General features: G+C 39.8%; 1 protein-coding gene across 2 annotated transcripts in view; it reads left to right on the top strand.

Moving 5' to 3' along the window:
• Positions 1–18904, top strand: part of LOC109228961 (1,4-alpha-glucan-branching enzyme 3, chloroplastic/amyloplastic) — a 29574-nt gene that overhangs the window by 402 nt on the left and 10268 nt on the right. Inside the window, exons 2-9 of one of the 2 annotated variants that reach the window (XM_019394238.1) lie at positions 708–779; positions 911–975; positions 1505–2182; positions 3985–4157; positions 4472–4561; positions 6761–6836; positions 16320–16427; positions 18205–18295. In XM_019394238.1, coding sequence (XP_019249783.1) covers positions 708–779; positions 911–975; positions 1505–2182; positions 3985–4157; positions 4472–4561; positions 6761–6836; positions 16320–16427; positions 18205–18295 — 1353 coding nt within the window. Of the gene's footprint in view, positions 1–707; positions 780–910; positions 976–1504; positions 2183–3984; positions 4158–4471; positions 4562–6760; positions 6837–16319; positions 16428–18204; positions 18296–18904 lie in introns of those variants that run through there. The other variant, XM_019394239.1, reaches the window with a different exon arrangement.

Here is an 18904-nt window from a genome sequence, read left to right on the forward strand (position 1 = left end):
AATGCCTTAAATTTTACTTTCTATCTGTTCCAGTTTATATGACACAATTTCGTTATTAGTGGGGCAAAAAATAATGGCACATTTAATTTTATTATTAAGTTCTACAACTACACAAATGTTATTGCATGTTTCAGATTACAAGTTTCAATATTCTTATAACCTTATACTCTCTCCGTTCCAGTCCAGTTTGTGTGGCAACATTTCGTTAGTCCCGTTAAAAAAGATGGGAGCTTTTGAAATTTGATAATAATATAACCTAAAGTTCTCATTTTATCTTTAGTGAGCCACACAAATGTTTTAGAATATTCAAAACCACAAGTTTCAAAAGTCGTATAACCACTCACAGATTGTATGACATGTTTATGACTACAAATTCCAAAAGTCATTCGTTTTTTCTTAAACTCTATTCCTATTCAAACTTTGACACATAAATTGGAACGGCGGGAGTAGCATGTTTAAAACCATAGGTTTCAAAAACCTTCCTTTTTTCTTTGTAAACTCCGTGTCTAGTCAAACTACGTCAAATTGGAGGAGGGAGTATTTCAATGATCTTTTAGACATGCTAGAAGCTCCTTACCCAAAACAGTAACGAGCAGCCACTTTTTAGTTTACTTTGACTGTTCCCGCTACTACTTGATGCTTGAACCATTTTATATGCGCAATAATCTTCCAGGGTGTTTTATTCTTTTACGCATTCTGCTTTGCAGATATAAATCATTGAAGGACTTGAAGGATGAAATATTGACTCGTCACTTCAGTCTCAAGGAGATGTCTACTGGGTTAGTTTTATGCGCCAATTTCGTACATTGACAATAATTCTACCTTCCGCCTATTTGCTAAAGTTATGAAAGAATGCGTCTTGCATTTGCACATTTAAACTCTTTACTGATTCTGGATGTCTATTTCATAGATATGAATTACTGGGTATGCATCGCAATGTGCAGCATCGAGTGGATTTCTTGGAATGGGCTCCAGGTTCAATTCGATACAAGAATTTGTCATCTTAATGTGTTTTATATATCAGCATATGTCATCTTAATGTGTAGTTCTGTATGTCATAATTCATGCTACATTGTGCAATTGATCTGGTGCTTATTTTTAGTTACATTGGCCATTCTGCAAGTACTAAGTACATAAACATTGTTCAATCCATCCACTACATGATATCTTGAAAATTGCTCAATATTTGGTATCTTCTAATTTTCATTATGGACTTAGAGTTCTCGGTCCATCAATTAGTGATTCATGGTTAGACTATGGTGTGATATCACTGGAGAGAAAACCAGATGGGAGATTTCCCATGTAAAGTAAGTAAGTACACATTTATGCATCAACTTAAATAATTCATCAATGTTATATTCCAGCTCTGGGTTTATAGATGGGGCAGGGGAGTGGATTTAGCTCTTGGTAATCAAGAATTGTTTGTTTGTCTTTTTCGTTGTTTCTTTGTTATTTTTTTTTTCTTTTATGGTTTTTGACATATAAGTGCCAAGATGTTTAACAGGTGCTCGCTACTGTGCTCTAGTTGGTGACTTTAATGGGTGGTCAACAACTGATAATTGTGCCAGAGAGGGTCATTTTGGTCATGACGATTGTGGGTATTGGTTTATTATTCTTGAAGATAAATTGCGTCAAGGAGAAGAACCTGATAAATTGTATTTTCAACAGTACAATTATGTGGATGACTATGATAAAGGTGACAATGGCAGTACCATCGAAGAAATCTTTAAAAAAGCAAATGATGAGTATTGGGAACCCGGAGAAGATCGCTTCATTAAGTCACGTTATGAGGTGGCGGCAAAGTTGTACGAGGAAATGTTTGGCCCAAATGGACCCCAAACGGAAGAGGAACTAGAAGAAATGCCTGATGCAGTGACACGATACAAATCCTGGAAAGAGCAACACAAAAATGACCCAGCAAGCAATTTGCCTTCATATGATGTGATAGATAACGGAAAAGAATATGATATTTTCAATATTATAGGTGATCCCGAATCGTTTCAGAAATTTCGTATGAAGCAGCCTCCTATTGCTTACTGGTTGGAAACTAAAAAGGGAAGGAAAGCTTGGTTACAGAAATATATGCCTGGTTTACCTCATGGAAGCAAATACAGGGTGTATTTTAACACACCAAATGGTCCTCTTGAACGAGTTCCTGCATGGGCTACTTATGTCATTCCAGGTAAACAAGCACTGCTTATTTGTATTTACATACTTTTTTTTTTTATCTCCATAACTGGTTATATGCAATTAGCTGCTAGTATAAGTAAAAGGAGAGAAGCATGTAGAATATTGAACATTTTTCTTTTGGTGTATTCTGTTTATCTGCCTAAATGATCTCTCAGTTACACACATAAATCCATGAGTACATTCTTTGGATTTTATATTCCCGCACAACGCATGTTTATTTGTAGATATGACAAGTAACAATATATATATAAAATATGACAAGTAACAATATATATATACATCACCGAGCATCTACTAATCCAGCAAGTATCAACTACCTAGCTACCTCCCACTAGTATAGGTATTAGCGCCATGGCTTAAAATGATGGGAAGAAATTACCTATAGTTTTTGCCTCAGTTGGAATTTGAACCTTGGTCTCTTATGGTTCATTCCGGTTTCATTAACAACTAAGCCACATCCTTAGATGCGACAATTTATAAAATTAGTAGCCTTGGTCCTTTCACTCTATGCTTCTATCTGTTGGTACCTATGTTGCTCGGATCCTCCAAATGTGTTGCCGCATCCTTCAAAAATGCAAACTGTATCTCGACAACCGAACATTTAATTACAACAACAACATACCCAGTGTGATCAACAAGTGGGGTTGGGGAAGGTGACATCTGTTGGTACCTATGTTGCTCGGATCCTCCAAATGTGTTGCCGCATCCATGTCGGATCCTTCAAAAATGCAAACTGTATCTCGACAACCGAACATTTAATTACAACAACAACAACATACCCAATGTGATCCACAAGTGGAGTTGGGGAAGGTGAGGTGTAACCGACTTTATCCCTATCTTGTGTGAGATGGGATGCTGTTTCCAGTAGACCCTCGACTCAAGAAAAGCATTTTCAAACTAAGTTTGAAAAATACAAAAGTAAAAAAGCTAAGACGAAAATACTGAAAAAAAGAAGTTTTGACAACAAAAATAGTAAAGATAACCAAAGTAAATGAAACAACAACAATATAAAATTAAAAAATAAGATAATAATATAATAATATTAATACTCATAAGGAGAAGAGGGAGCAGATAAAGTGCTCTAAACTAGAACCATGCTCTCCCACAGAAAGGAGAGAAATCGCTCGACTACCTACTAACTTTCTACCTAGTCCTCGGCCTCCATGCTCTCCTATCTAGGGTTATATCCTCGGTGAGCTAAGATGTGACATATCCTGTCTAATCACCTCTTCCCAATTCTTCCTCGATCTACCTCTTCTGTTCTTTAGACCTATCACTGCCAGCCTCCTCACTGAGGCATTTGTGCTCTTCCTCTTCACATGCCTGAACCATCTTAGCCTCGTCTCCCACACCTTGTCCACCACAGAGGCCTCTCCTACCTTGCTCCGTATATCTTCGTTCCTTATCTTATCTCTCCTAGTATGCCCACACATCTATCTGAGTATCCTCATTTCCGCTACTTTTATCTCCTGAACGTGTGAGTTCTTGACTGGTCAACACTTTGCCCCATGCAACATAATTGGTCTAACAACCAAATAGAACTTACCTTTAAGTCTTGATGGAACATTCTTATCACATTGGACACCTGATGCGAGGCTCCATTTGTGATGGGCATTTTGAGTGGGTGATTCTAATTGAATCTCCATGCTTGCTGTAAAAGAGCTGCTGGAAACATATTCATATCAATAATGTTGATTTCATTTTGTATTTTGTTTGCTACCCTGAGCCAACAAGGCCTTCTTTGTTTTCTGGGATTTGTATTGATGTTGCTGAACTTCCTTTGCTCATTCGCAGATGCCGACGGGAAGCAAGCATTGGCAGTTCATTGGGAACCACCTCCGGAACATGCTTACAAGTGGAAACACAAGCATCCTCTCAAGCCTAAGTCATTGCGCATATATGAATGTCACGTCGGTATCTGCAGCCAGGAACCAAAAGTTTCTTCTTTCAGTGATTTTATTAGCAAGGTGACTGCGTTACACTCTATCTTCCAATTAGTGTTGACATCAAAACTTTTGCAAGTGTTACTCTTCAAAAATCTTATAGAGCCTCTGTGAATTAGAAATATGATTGTCTTTGAGCCTCTGGTTTAGGTTGTTAGATCTGAACTAATTCCATATCCTTTAAAAGAAAGTCTGTTTTACCAGAATGATTTTGTTCTATGTCGAGGAGTGTGTTTTTTTTTTTTTTTTTTTGTGCATTTGTGTGGATAATTTTTTTACTGCTTTTTCTGTCTTTTCAGGTTGACTTCCTTTAATATTTTTTCTTTTTGTCATTCCAGGTTCTTCCACATGCAAAAGAAGCTGGATACAATGCAATACAATTAATTGGAGTTGTTGAGCACAAGGATTATTTCACTGTTGGATATAGAGTGAGTTAAGAATAGTTTCTCGTCAATTCTCTATCCCTGAAAAATACACATGATACATTCTCAAAATTGGACTTTTTTTGTGCTTCCTGATATAAAAATGTGAGCCAAGCCATTAGGATTTTGTGTACTTCCTTTTGGATTTGTTACATGGTCACAAGGCTTGAACTTGGTGACAACACCTCTCTTGCACTGAGACTCGCTTCCTTAAAAAAGAATTTTTCCCCAGGAACTTCTCATTGAATATCACCAAGAGGTTAACAAAAGAATAAACAAGGAAAAAGGAAAAACAAAAGATTCTCAAATAGCCAGGACTGAATATATTCCTCCTTCATCGTCTCCCACACTTTCTTACAATGTTTTGGTGTTTAACTTACACTATTAAGTTGTTTCATTTGCCACCTTTGGGTAAACTTGACAGAGGCATTTAATCATTTTCTTTTGGTATATACAAGGTATACTAAATGATTAGATTGAGAAATAGACTTAAATGGTAAGGAGAAAGGATCTAAGAGCTCAAAATAAAATAAAGTTGACAGAATGCCTATGTCGTGAACCACAGTTACCGGACTGACGCAGTCAAAAGTGGAAATGAAGGCTAGAATAGCACTGAAGATCTTCTGGTTCTTATCAGTGTTGTCAAAAGCAAAAAGCTCTAAAAAGCGCTCCAAGCCGATTGGGGATTTAAGCGCTACTAAAGTGCGGTCTTTAGTAAAAAAGGCGCAGCTAGGAAAAAAAATTAAAAATACATATGTAATTCAAGAAAAAAGAAACAAATTCACTCCTAATGTTTTCCTCAGCGACTAATACACTTATTTGCTGATAATATTTGTTGTTTAGTACTACTAAGTTCAAGATAGAACTCATGGGCATTGAGGCACACACCACAGTGCCTTGTTTACACTAAACCACAGCTTAAGCGAGGCGAAGCGCCCTCCTTGAGCTTTTCTGAGCTTCAAGGCTTAAGGGTGCCTTAAATGAGCCTTTGACAACACTGGTTCTTATGGGTGGGTTCCTCTACAGGTAATGGCCTGTGAAGGAAGGGCACAATGGAAATGTGAACTTACTAGTTACTGTGCTTGTGTATGTGTCTCTGGTGTGGTGAGTATGAGACCGTTGGGGAATGAAAACGGGATTGGTGAAAGGATTAATCTTTCAATTGTGGGCTTTTGTCTCTGTATTTGTGTGATGGAAGAATTTGTGTGGGTATGTCTCGGCTTTTGTAGAAGATAGGATTTTATGGAAGGAAATGATATTGAGGAGAGGCGGTGGTTAGAGGGAGGAGTTGGTGACAGGTTGAAGGTGGTGGGGAAGGATCAATATGGAGGATTTAGGGGGTGAGTGGTGATGGCAGGGATGGAAATGGGGTGTCACTAGTGAAGGGGCCTCGGGGAATTGAATTTTTCGTCGGCCAATGATTCTTTTATCCAAACTCAACTCTTTCCCTAAATTGCTTGATAGTTCTAGTTGGGGGGGGGGGGGGGAGGTGAAGGAAAGAGATATTTATTGGTTTTACTTGCCTTAGAGGAAGCATTGATGATTTACTTTGGGTGGTGTCATACAGCTGGAGGCAAGTGAAAGTGCCTGTACGCCCAGTTTTAGAGGGTTGAGAAAGAACACTTTATTCCTTACCAAACAAGGGGAATAACTAGTGCTCCTAATTTTCCATCTTCTAACACCTCTTTTTCATCCCCTAACCAAACACATAAATTTGTATTTAAAATTAAGAGATTGCTTACGAAGGGTTAGAATAGTAAGCTAAATGCAACATACGGCATTTTATTTCGATTATGTGTTGGAAATTGTGAGGCAGCTAGATGCTGGGAAATTTTCACTCTGTTTCAGACAAAATAATCAGATTGATGCCCTTTCCTGTATTCAATTACCATGTGGAATACATCGGATGTATAAACCGATCCTGATGTTTGATCCTCAAGTTTGGTAACATTAACAGATCATAACTTCACGAATCCTGCATGAACAGTTGAACACAGTGTTAGTTGAACAGTTTAATTGATCAATTGTCAGGTTATGCATTTGAAGGATTGCATCTTTATATCCCTCTCTCTTTTAGCTATTAGGAAGTAGCTTACTGAACATCATCATATAACCTTTTCTTGAATAGATTCACAACCTCCTGAATCTTTATGACTAATATTTCTGCCTCACCATCAATATGATTTCACCATTTCTTATGTAAAGGTGACAAACTTTTATGCTGTTAGTAGCCGTTTTGGCACACCGGATGACTTCAAGCGCCTGGTTGATGAAGCACATGGTAATCCTTGACGTTTGACCTGGGCAAATATGGTTTACGTCCTGCTAAGCTGTTAGTGACTACTTATGTTGCATATTATTTTCTTTCTCCTTCCTTTTTATTTTTCTGACTAATATAATTTGTATGATTTGTGATTGAGGCATATTTTATTGATTGACTGGTTGGTCTATCATCTATGCTTACTTTCTGTTGGGTTCATTTAGTCGCTATTTCTTCTGCTCAGAATGGCATAGCTTAATGCATTTCATTTGGTTTCTTGCATGTTTTTACCAAACCTATTAACTTTTCCTAGAGTTCTATTAGTACCACCGTGTTGCTTTCAACTCTTCTTTAGCAGTCTCAGAATTTCCTGGCTATTATACTCTTTTTGGATTGTATAATGCAATTCTAACTAAGGAGCCCTGTTTTCCATCTTTTCTCCAGTACTCTTCATGCTCATAACAGCCAGAGGCCACTAAACTACATAAACACCTTTTCCCCTCGTATTTGTTATCTCTTCAGTGACATTTTATTAGTTTAAAGCTGCAGAACTTGCTTAAGATCTGTCTTGACTTCTCAGAAAAATGGTTTTTTTTAGCTTGACGTCTGGACAAAACTGGAGGTATATTTGGCTGGTTGGTAATATCAAGTGACATTTTGTTTCTGCATCTTTTGGTGTATATGCCATTCAACATATCGAATGAGATCCTTTGAAGGTAGCACTTATGGTCCTATTTGTTGAATGTTAAGTGAATACGTGTCTAGATTCATTGAACTTGAGTATGATATTATAAAATATTCTGGTTGTATGTAAGGCTATCACGCATTTGGTTATATAAAACATTTACTTACCTTATTAGACATATAAGATGATTATTTACTATATTGTACTAAGATTCTTCTTCTATGTTGTTAATAGATCAAGTCAAGAGGAAGTTTTCTGTTCTTACATATTACTTGAGCAGGCAAAGATCCTTGTTTCAATCTCAACACACCTATTATCAAAAAGAACTTTCACTGCTTAACCCGTGAAAAAGAACAACGCTGCACATTAGGGAAAGGTATACAACAACAACAACAACAACGACCCAGTAAAATCCCACTAGTGGGGTCTGGGGAGGGTAGTGTGTACGCAGACCTTACCCCTTTCCGAAAAACCCTTGGCTCAAGAAGACGAAAAGAGACAATATCAGTACCACCTACAGATACCATAAGAAAAATAACAACATCATGAAAACCAGAAAATAGGTGCAAAGCAAAAGCGCTAGCCAGTAAATAGACTCGTCCCTATGAAGAGTAGTAAGACACAACATTGCCACTAGCTGTCTCAGACAAAAACCCTACCAAACTAGCCTCACAAAGGTACGAACTAAGGAAAGACTCAACTACCTCCTAACCTACAACCCTAATACTCGACCTCCACAACTTCCTATCAAGGGCCATGTCCTTGGAAATATGAAGCCTCGCCATGTCCTGCCTGATCACCTCTCCCCAATACTTCTTAGGCCGCCCTCTACCTATTCTCGTGCCCTCCAAAGCCAGCCGCTCACACCTCCTTACAGGAGCATCTGGGCTTCTCCTCTGAACGTGCCCTAACCATCTGAGCCTCGCTTCCCGCATCTTGTTATCAATGGGAGCCACGCCCACCTTCTCCCGAATATCATCATTCCTAATCTTATCCATCCTAATGTGCCCGCACATGCGCCTCAACATTCTCAACTCTGCTACTTTCATCTTCTGGATATGTGAGTTCTTAATAGGCCAACACTCAGCCCCATACATCATGGCCGGTCTAACCACCGCTTTATAAAACTTACCTTTGAGTATCGGTGGCACTCTCTTGTCACACAGGACTCCAGATGCTAACCTCCACTTCATCCATCCCACACCAATACGGCGTGTGACATCCTCGTCGATCTCCCCTCCCCCTTGAATAACCGACCCAAGGTAAACTGCCTCTACTTGGGATGACCTGTGATTCAAGCCTCACATCCACGTCCACTTCCCTCGACTCAGCGCTGAACTTACACTCCAGGTTTTCCGTCTTGGTCTTGCTCAGCTTGAAACCCTTAGACTCAAGAGCATGTCTCCAAACCTCCAGCCTCTCGTTAACACCGACTCGCGACTCATCAATCAGACTATTTATCAACGAATAACATACATCATGGCACCTCCCCTTGAATATGTTGTGTTAACGCGTCCATCACCAGGGCAAATAAGAACGGGCCGAGCGCAGAACCTTGGTGCAACCCCATAACAATCGGAAGATGCTCAGAGTCGCCTCCTACTGTTCTAACCTAAGTCTTAGCCCCATCATACATGTCCTTAATCGCCCTAATGTAGGCAAGCGATACACCTTTCGCCTCCAAGCATCTCCAGATAACTTCTCTAGGAACCTTGTCATACGCTTTCTCCAGATCAATAAATACCATGTGCAGATCCTTCTTCCTCTCCCTGTACTGTTCCACCAGTCTCTTAATAAGGTGTATAGCTTCCGTAGTAGAACGACTCGGCATGAACCAAAACTGGTTGTCGGATATAGACACCGTCCTCCTCACCCCCGCTTCAACCACCCTCTCCCAAACTTTCTTGGTATGACACAGTAATTTGATACCCTATAATTATTACGACTCTGGATATCACCTTTGTTCTTATACAATGGAACCACCGTACTCCACCTCCACTCATCTGGCATCCTATTCGTCCTAAAAATAACATTAAACAGTCCCGTCAGCCACTCCAAGCCTGCTCTACCCACACACTTCCAAAATTCAACCGGAATTTCGTCCGGGCCGGTCGCTCTGCCCCTGCTCATCTTACGCATAGCTCCCACAACCTCCTCAACCTTGACGCGCCTGCAGTACCCAAAGTCACGGTGACTCTTGGAATGCTCTAGTTCACCTAGCATAATATCTCGATCCCCTCTTCATTAAGAAGTTTATGAAAGTAATTCTGCCATCTCCTCTTAATCTGGGCATCTTCCATCAGTACTCTACCATCTTCGTCCTTGATGCATCTCACTTGGTCCAAATCTCGAGCCTTCCTCTCTCTCGTCTTGGCCAGCCGGAATAACTTCTCCCCGCCATTCTCCCCCAGTTCCTCGTACATACGACCATAAGCCGTAGTCTTAGCCTCCGTGACCGCCAGCTTAACTTCCTTCCTAGCTACCTTATACCTCTCCATGCACGCTCGCCTCTCCTCCTCACCTATGCTCCCTACTAACTTTAGGTACGCCACCTTCTTCGCCTTCACTTTACCTTGGACCACTTCATTCCACCACCAGTCTCCTTTGTGCCCGCCAGAGATGCCCGCCGAGACCCCTAACACCTCTCTCGCAACCTCCCTTATACAGTCTGCTGTCGTCGACCACATAGTGCTTACATCCCCACTACTCCTCCAGGCTCCCATAGCCGACAACCGCCCCTCCAGCTCCTAGGCTTTATCCTTTGTCAAGACTCACCACCTGACTCTCAGTCGTCCTCGGACAGACCTTTTCCTCCTCTTTAACATAATACCAACGTCCATCACCAAGAGTTTGTGCTGCGTCGCGAGTATCTCACCCGGAATATCCTTGCAATCCTTACACAGCCCTCTGTCACACTTCCTGAGGAGGAGGTAGTCAATGTGAGTCTTTGCCACCGCGTTTTGAAAAGTCACCAAATGCTCCTCCTTCTTAGGAAAGCTAGAGTTCGCTATGGTTGTCCAACGAGACGGGACGGGACGACATTAAGCGGGACGGTGGCGGGACGGGACGAAACGGGACGGGACAAACGGGACGAAACGATCGGCCCATCCCGTCCCTCTAACAAACGGGACGAAACGGTCGGCCCATCCCGTCCCGCTAACAAACGGGATGGGACGGGACGGGACGGAACGGGAATCGTGGGCCTTAAGTGTATTTTTTTTTTAAAAAAAAAACGTGTAGTTTTTTGAAAATTACTATGTTTTTAAAGTTTGCAACGACTAGATTTTTGACTTATTTAATTAACTTAAATGTTAAAACGAAAATTAGAAAACTAAGTAAAGAATTATAAAATATTAAAACAAAAAGACTTGTAATGAAATATTCTAGTAATTATAAATTTATAATAGAGTTATAATTTGTTTAATATAATTTCAAAGTATTAAGTAACTAAGACAATTCATAAAAAAAAACGCTTAGAGCCTTTTATTTTATTAATAGAACTTTCAAATCTCAAATACAAATATAATTCTTTTGAAGAGCACCTAATCTACGCAGCCACCTTCTAGGAAGGGTTCTGTTTGAACTAGGCCTCTTAGTAGCCAATTACAAATTATCATACTAATATTTTTAAGCTCCTATATAGCTTCTTTGTAACTTATCAATAATATCTCTCGGACATTCTGCTGGAATTGGCAATGTTGATTGATGTTCCATGAGCTCCATGCCGTCATCGCTCCCAGTGCTAAGTATCTCATTGTATTCTTCTTCTCCCTAGTGGTTAATTTTTCAAAACCAGATTTTTCTTCTGATTATCGATCTCTGAATAATCGGAAATCTCTAGATTGTCCTCCGNTGTTGAGCAAATTCACGAATTCTACTTCGCTTTATTAGCATGAAAAATATAGCCACAAGCATGTTGTATTTTACTACAAGCATCAGAAAATAAATTAAGACCATCTTTTACAACCAAGTTAAAAATATGGCATGCACATCTAACATGAAAAATTGCTAGAATAATTGGACAAAGTCTAGATTTTAAGCTATTTGCTGCGGTTGTGTTAGCAGAAGCGTTATCTAAGGTGATAGTTAAAACTTTATCAATGAGTCCATAAAAATCAAGTATTTGTAGAACAGTAGTTGCAATATATGCTCCAGTGTGTTTTGAATCAACAAATTTATAACCAATAATACGTTTTTGCATGTTCCAGTGATGATCAACCCAATGACATGTAACAGTTAAATAATCACAACCATTAGGACTACGACCTATATCAGATGTGATAGACACGTTACAATCTAAGTGAAAAAATACACAACGAATATAGTGAAGATATTCGGTTTGAAATTTAAAAACATCATTTCTAACCGTGGTCTTAGGAAAACCTTGAAAATCAGGGTTATAAGTTTGTTGTATATAATGCACAAAAGCAGGGTGAGAAGGAAAAGTAAATGGTAAGCCACAGACAACCACCATTTTTGCTAAGTTCTCACGAGTCTATCTTTGTTATAGGGGCGTAAAACATGACCAGAAGCAGGGTCAAGTTGTTGTTGAATTTGATTAGAACTAGATCCACTAGGAGTGTCAGTACCGATGGTAGGATTTATAATTTTTCCGGCTTCTATGTTAGCTTGTATCCATAAAGATTTGTGATCCTTTCTTAAGTGTCTAGTTAAACCCCCCGTCCCACCACTTGTTGTGTGTGCAAATTGTTGCTTAAATTTTTCACATATAGCATGATGATTGACTTTATCATGTTTAAAAAATTTCCATACAAGTGATGTTTTGGGACGTTCAGCCTTAGGCTTACCTCTTATAGGGGGTACAGGGGTAAAGCTCCAGACCGAGATTGACTCTGAGTTGGAGCTTGTGTTGCGGGACTAGTGGGTGTTTCATCTAATTCTTCTTCCTCATTTTCTTCATCCTCAAAAAAAATATCATTGCCAAATTGTCTTTGTAAAGTTTCATGATCTAGTTGTTCTCCGACATTAACATCATAAATTGCGGGGGGTTGGGAAAATGAAGTTTCATCAACATGAGTCATTTCATCTATATGTTTTCTAATTCTAGGAGAAGGGTTAGGATTAGGACTAGGATTAGGATTAATACTACTTTCACCTTTACTATTTTTTTTACTACTTTTTTTTAAAATGCCAAATACATTTTTAGGTGCCATAATTTAAATACGAATTTAAATTAAAAAAAGCTAACACAAAAATTAAACACACAAATGAAATACGAAAATAGAACACGTAAATAAACACAAAAATTAAGCACTAAAATGATACGCAAAAATTATATATTAAAATTAGGAGATGGAACGAGTGCACCGTGATTAAATATTGAAACTTGAAGAAATTGCCCAAAATATTGCTCCAAATACTTGACGAATTAATTTAAAGCTTGAAAGTTGCTCCAAAAATTTGCCCAAATACTTGAAACTTGAAAGTTATCACTTGATAGTTGATACTTGATAGTTGATAGTAACAAAATTGAGAGAATAATATAGATAGAATATTAGAATGTCAGAGATTTGAGAGAGAAGATTGATTTTTTGTGGGAACCAATGAAGAAGAATGGGGGTATTTATAGTAGAAAATAGGGCCAAAGTGTAATTTAATAAACTTAGGAGTTATATTAAAAGTTTGAGGGGGGATAGGGGGTGTTTTGCCCGTTTTTGGCAGTTGGCAACGGCTATTTTTGCAATTTAAGCCGTTGCCCAACGGCTAGATTTTTAAAAAAAAAAATCCAGGTGGGACGGGACGGGACGAAACAAGATGAAACGGGACGGAACAAACGGGACGAAATGGCCGCCCCGTCCCATCCCGTGCCCCGTTTAACATTGGCCCATCCCCTTTAACTTGAAGTGGGACGGGACGGGACGGGACGCGGGAAGGGACGGGCCGTCCCGTCCTGTTGGACAGCCATAGAGTTCGCAATCACCAACCCAAATGCCTTAGCGAAGTCCAACAGCGAAGTACCTCATCCGTTCCTCTCCCCAAAACCGAAGCCTCCATGCACCTCACCATAGCCCCTAGCGGTCGACCCAATATGACCATTGAAATCCCCTCCTATGAACAGCCTCTCATCAGGCGGGACCTAGCGCACAATCTCATCTAATCCCTCCCAGAATCACCGTTTAACCTCCTCATCCAGGCCCGCATGCGGCGCGTAAGCGCAAACGACGTTAAGGGTGCAATCTCCAACCACCAACTTAATAGCCATCAATCTATCATTCACCCGTTTAACCTCAACCACAGACTCTAAGATCCCCATCCACTAAGAGACCCACTCCATTCTTACCCTTCCGGACTCCGGAGTACTAAAGCTTATATCTGTCCGCATCCCTCGCCCTCGACCCTACTCACCTAGTCTCCTGGACACGCTATATTGACCCTCCTCTTTCGGAGGATCTTCGCCAACTCTATAGACTTACCCATCAATGTACCTACATTCCATGACCCAATTCTCGACATATAGGCACCCTTGTTCCCCTTACCTCCCTTGCTTCCTGACCCACCCCCTAACCACTGCCCCACCTCCCGCTCCCCCCGAGGACATGACCTCACTTGACCATCCCTGACCACAGCCATTATACCTACGGCAGAATAAGGGAAATCACTAACACACACTAGGCAACAGACTAAACTAGAAGAAGACAAGATGCAACTACAGGCACACTAATACGGTGATTAAACTAATACAAACTAAGATGGCATCAATTTAACTAGCACAAGGGAGGAAAACAGGAAAGCGGGAGGTACCAACTCCCGCGAGTAGAACCTGGGAATTGTCTCGGTATACACGACGGTGTTGTGGCCACCTGGGCGCGTTCACGTCCGACTCCCGCCGCCTCTTGTTGACACTTGCCCGGGCTGCTCTTTACTGTTTGCACAAGCACGTCCTGCTCGCTGCCAATAACCACCGGCCCTAACCTGAAATACACGCAAAACACCACGGAGCCAAACAAAGGGGGAGGGGTTGTCACCGCTACCACTGGTGAAGCCCCAGCCGTAGCAAAGAAGCACGAAAAAGAAAACGAAGAGAAAGGGGACACGAAGGGGAAAGGGGCAGAGGAAACAGTGTGTGTGTGGGGTGTGGGGGGGTTGGGGGGTGGGAGGGCTTACACGCAGCTAAGATTTATAAATGAAGAAGAAAAGAAAGAGGGGAAAGGGGATCGATGTTGCTGCCCGGCGGTGGTCGTGGCCGGTGTGGGGGAGGTATGGGAGAGAGATAGCGTATAGAGAGGGAGAAGGCGGGGGAGGGGGGGGGATGGGGCGACAGAGATGGGGTGGGTAGAGGTGAGAGATAAGGAGGGGGGGCTTACCAGCTGGTGGGGGTGGTCGCCGGCGTGGGGTGGTGGTGGTCGTCGTCGGTGTGGGGTGGTGGTGGACGCTGACTGCTTCTTACCGTTGGGCTGGGGCGGGGTCTCGTTGTGACCGTTGGGGGGGGGGGGAGCGCAGAGAGAGAAAGAGAGAGAAGAGTCCAAAATAGTACTTTTTTTAATATTTTTTTAGGGAAAGGTATAAAGATATAATTAAATAAATAAAGGTCCTTCCCACTCTAATAGTTTGGGATTTTAGATGAGGTTGTCACGTAATTTAACATGGTATAAAGAGCCTTTACGATCTTGGTAGAGTCTCAAGTAGCTTCTGCCTAAGACCACTCGCCAACCAATATTATTTTTCAAACTCTTTTGTCTCTGATGATGCGACTCCTCTTTCTGTCACCGGCGCCTTGTCTCTCTTTATGCAGTCGAAACCCTCCTCTATAAAGTGATCAATGCCCTCCTCTATACTTTTTCTTGTCATTGTTCTCCCAATTCAAGCTACATTTATGATGTAGGGGATTACCAATACCATACTTTTTTTCCCGTGGTTGAGAGTAGATTCCTTTCCGTTTGTATGCTAGAAGCACTTTCTTTCACTGTGCTATTCCCTTCGGCTTTTTCGGAAGAAGAATCCAGCACCACTTCTATATTTGGTTGTGCTCTATTCCTGTCAGTTTTAGCGACAACTTTCTATGTTTCCAAAATAAACGAATTTAAGTTGGTTTTCTCACTTTTTATTTTGAGGGGCAGGTTTAATATAAAGAGAAAATGTCTCTAGATTAATTGAACTTGAGTAAGGAAAATATTATGGAATGTATTCTATAGGATAAATCCTATTAGGTTTATCTATTTAGCTATAAAATACTTACTTACCATCTAGATGTAGAGAGTGGTTACCCATTTCTTGTCGAAGTCTATTTTTCTGGGATTAGTGTTGGCTTCTTATTAAACAACTTTTTTGAAATAGAGCTTTAGAAGGGTTAAATTAAGAGGACATAGTTGTGGTAGGTACCTTTCTTCACTTTAATTACGAATAACAATTGTACCAAAGTTAAGTGGAGGTGCACTTACATTATTATATTGTCTCATAGGTTAGTCAAACCTAATACAGGGACTGATATTTAAGATTTGACTTTATTTAACTACCTTTTTAAATTTTATCACATTGGATTATCAAAGACAAGTTCTCTTATTAAGATTTTTCCCTTCCCCAGTTCAAAGTAGTGATGCAGTTGTCCACTCTGGTTTTCCAAAAATAATTTTTTTATGGGAACTTAAATTGGTTAAAAATCTTGGTTCAAATATTGTCCTATCCAGCTTATGCCTCTCCTTGATTTTAGCTTGTGTGTGCTGATAATGATTATAGATGATGTCTGTTTACGTCAATGGATATTTCAGATAACATTGGGACCCACCTCCTTGTTATGATTTCTCTTTACTTTGTATTCAGGGTCCTTCTAATTGTGTTCCTTTTTTTTTGTGTGGGCGCAGGGCTTGGACTGCTTGTCTTTTTGGAGATTGTGCACTCTTATGCAGCAGCAGACGAAATGGTTGGATTATCTCTTTTTGATGGAACAAATGACTGCTATTTCCATACTGGTAAAGTCTTAGAATTGAAAATGTTTAGAAGTACTTGACGAACCTTGGTTTTTCTTTATTGGTTACTTTACAAATTTGACATCATTCTGGGGAGGATTATCTTATCTAATCCAAACTATGCATGTGTCTTTTGTTTAAGGTTTACTTAATTGTAATACTAGTATTTATTTGAAACTACTCCATGAAAGATTGCTGGCTAGGCCGACACCTGCTATATCAATATAAGAAGGATTGAGCTCTACAGAGGGGATCCATAACTAGCTCAAAATATTTGTTGCATAATTACTGTCCTCTTTGGTGGTATACGTAAGTGTGCATTGAAGAAGATTTCATGGTCTTCAATAACAACATCTTAGATCCAATAAGGGAGTGATTAAGTGAAACTTGGTATTTGTATAGGAGATTAAATTGGTCACCCAATTTAGAATCTGTTCTAGTCACAATCTTCTCATACCCTCTTTTATTGCTATGAAGATCCTATGGCTGATCTGAAAATAGATATGCTGAAAACCTGTAATTCGATCCATCATTGTTGCCCATAAGACCATGAATAGCTGGTTGTGGTTAAATGGGAAAACAGTTGGTTGTGGCTTGTGTATATACACATGTGACCGCGTGCTAATTGTTCAACTGGCCATGTGCAGTTCAGGCATCTGCAGCATTGGCATGCTTAATCAAATGTGTAGTTAGGTGACATGTGTTCATCATGCACCATGCAAGAGCATGTAGTGGCCATTCGCATTGTCGTTGATCTTCAAGAATTTTGGTGTAGTTAGAGTACTGTTAGGTATTCATTTGCCCTATTATGTGCAGTAGCTAAGGAATAGCTCACATATGTGTTTTTGTGTTCACCTTGTACTCTTTTGCGATTGACTATTAGTTGTTTGAAAACTTCTATTTTCTTGCTTTCGTTCACCTAAACTTGTCATTCACACGTGTACCGCGTGGCAATAGAACATAAACAATCTCTATACGTGTCTGGTTAACTATATGAAAATTTCACTTCGAGTGATTTAATATCCTAAATTCCTGACATACCTAGGCTATGAGAACCTATTTACTCATGTTGTATATGCATTGGGGGTTATATATTGAGTCACTGCTGTCACGGATGGCCACCTAGGTACCTAGGCTACGCTCAGTGCCTAGGTGTGTATAGCTTGGCTACTTTTAGTTTCCTCCAAACTAGATTTATGTTTCCACTCTTCATAAACAAAGCTGTGGGCACTCGCGCGCGCGCGCACACACACACACGTATTAATGTGCATATATATTTTGTGTGTATATATAAATTTACCATAAAAAGAAAGTAAACCATTAATGTATATAAAATAAAAAGTAGAAACGGGATCTTCCATAAAAAGTTGTAACCTTGTTCCTTTTCTATTTGTTTCCATCATTTACCTTTACCTTTTTTATATTTATGCAAAAAACAAGTACACTTTTATTGCATAAGGCCATAAAAAATTTGAACTTCATCTCAAGCTTGGTCACGACAGAACAGAACAAGAGGAGTGTTGGGGATTTATTTGAAATTCTAACTTGAACGAACAAAAATTGACATCACAACTGTGATGCCATATTCACTGTTTATTCCAAATTAGTTTGTCTAACAAATACTATTTTTGTTGTCTCCATTATGTTATGGAAGTTCTAATTAGTTGGAGTTTCTCTTCACTAGCTTGATTAAAGGTCTACATATGATTATTTTTTAAATACTTTTGATATATTTGAATGTCTTTTTCGATCCTGAGTTCCATATTTACTGCATAACTAGGTAAACGTGGAAATCACAAATTCTGGGGCACACGGATGTTCAAATATGGAGATCTTGATGTTCTACACTTTCTTCTTTCAAATCTGAACTGGTGAGTATAAAGTTATCTGGTTTCTATCCTATGTATGCTCCTCTCTCAGTTTCATAGCTAGCTTTAAGATCTGTTGGAAATTAAGGTTTTGCCACCTAATAAATGTATCATGAGGTGCAACAAATGCACCGCCATCCACGATCCTGTATATAGGATATTTGTTCATATTGTAGTTTATTTTTATCAGGTGGGAAATAGAAAAAAAAGTTCTCGGTCAATTATCACAACGGTTTCTTAGCATATTAATTCTTTGTAGAATCCTAAATTGCTTCTGCTTACCTGCAAACGGCCTCTTGCCGCTTCCCAGACAAAATTTCATCGTTTTTGCTCAAAGTCAGATTGTATCCAATTGTCCCTCTCTATCCCTTACCTATGGTTTGCGATACAAAGATCCTCCATCGTGTCACATGAAGCTAGAAAAGGTACCACTCCTCTCAAAGAAACTGCTCCTGCTACTCGTATTCAGAAAAAAGAAAAAAGAAAATTCTGCTTTAATTAAGCAGAGATGATAGACTTGGCAGCTCATGAAGCAAATCTGTAATCTGAGAATTCATTTCCAGGCTTTGGACAGGAATACATTAAAAAAAACAGCGTATGAGGTTGAATTGT

This window comes from Nicotiana attenuata, chromosome 7, assembly GCF_001879085.1.
Source record: "Nicotiana attenuata strain UT chromosome 7, NIATTr2, whole genome shotgun sequence".
Lineage (NCBI taxonomy): Eukaryota > Viridiplantae > Streptophyta > Magnoliopsida > Solanales > Solanaceae > Nicotiana > Nicotiana attenuata.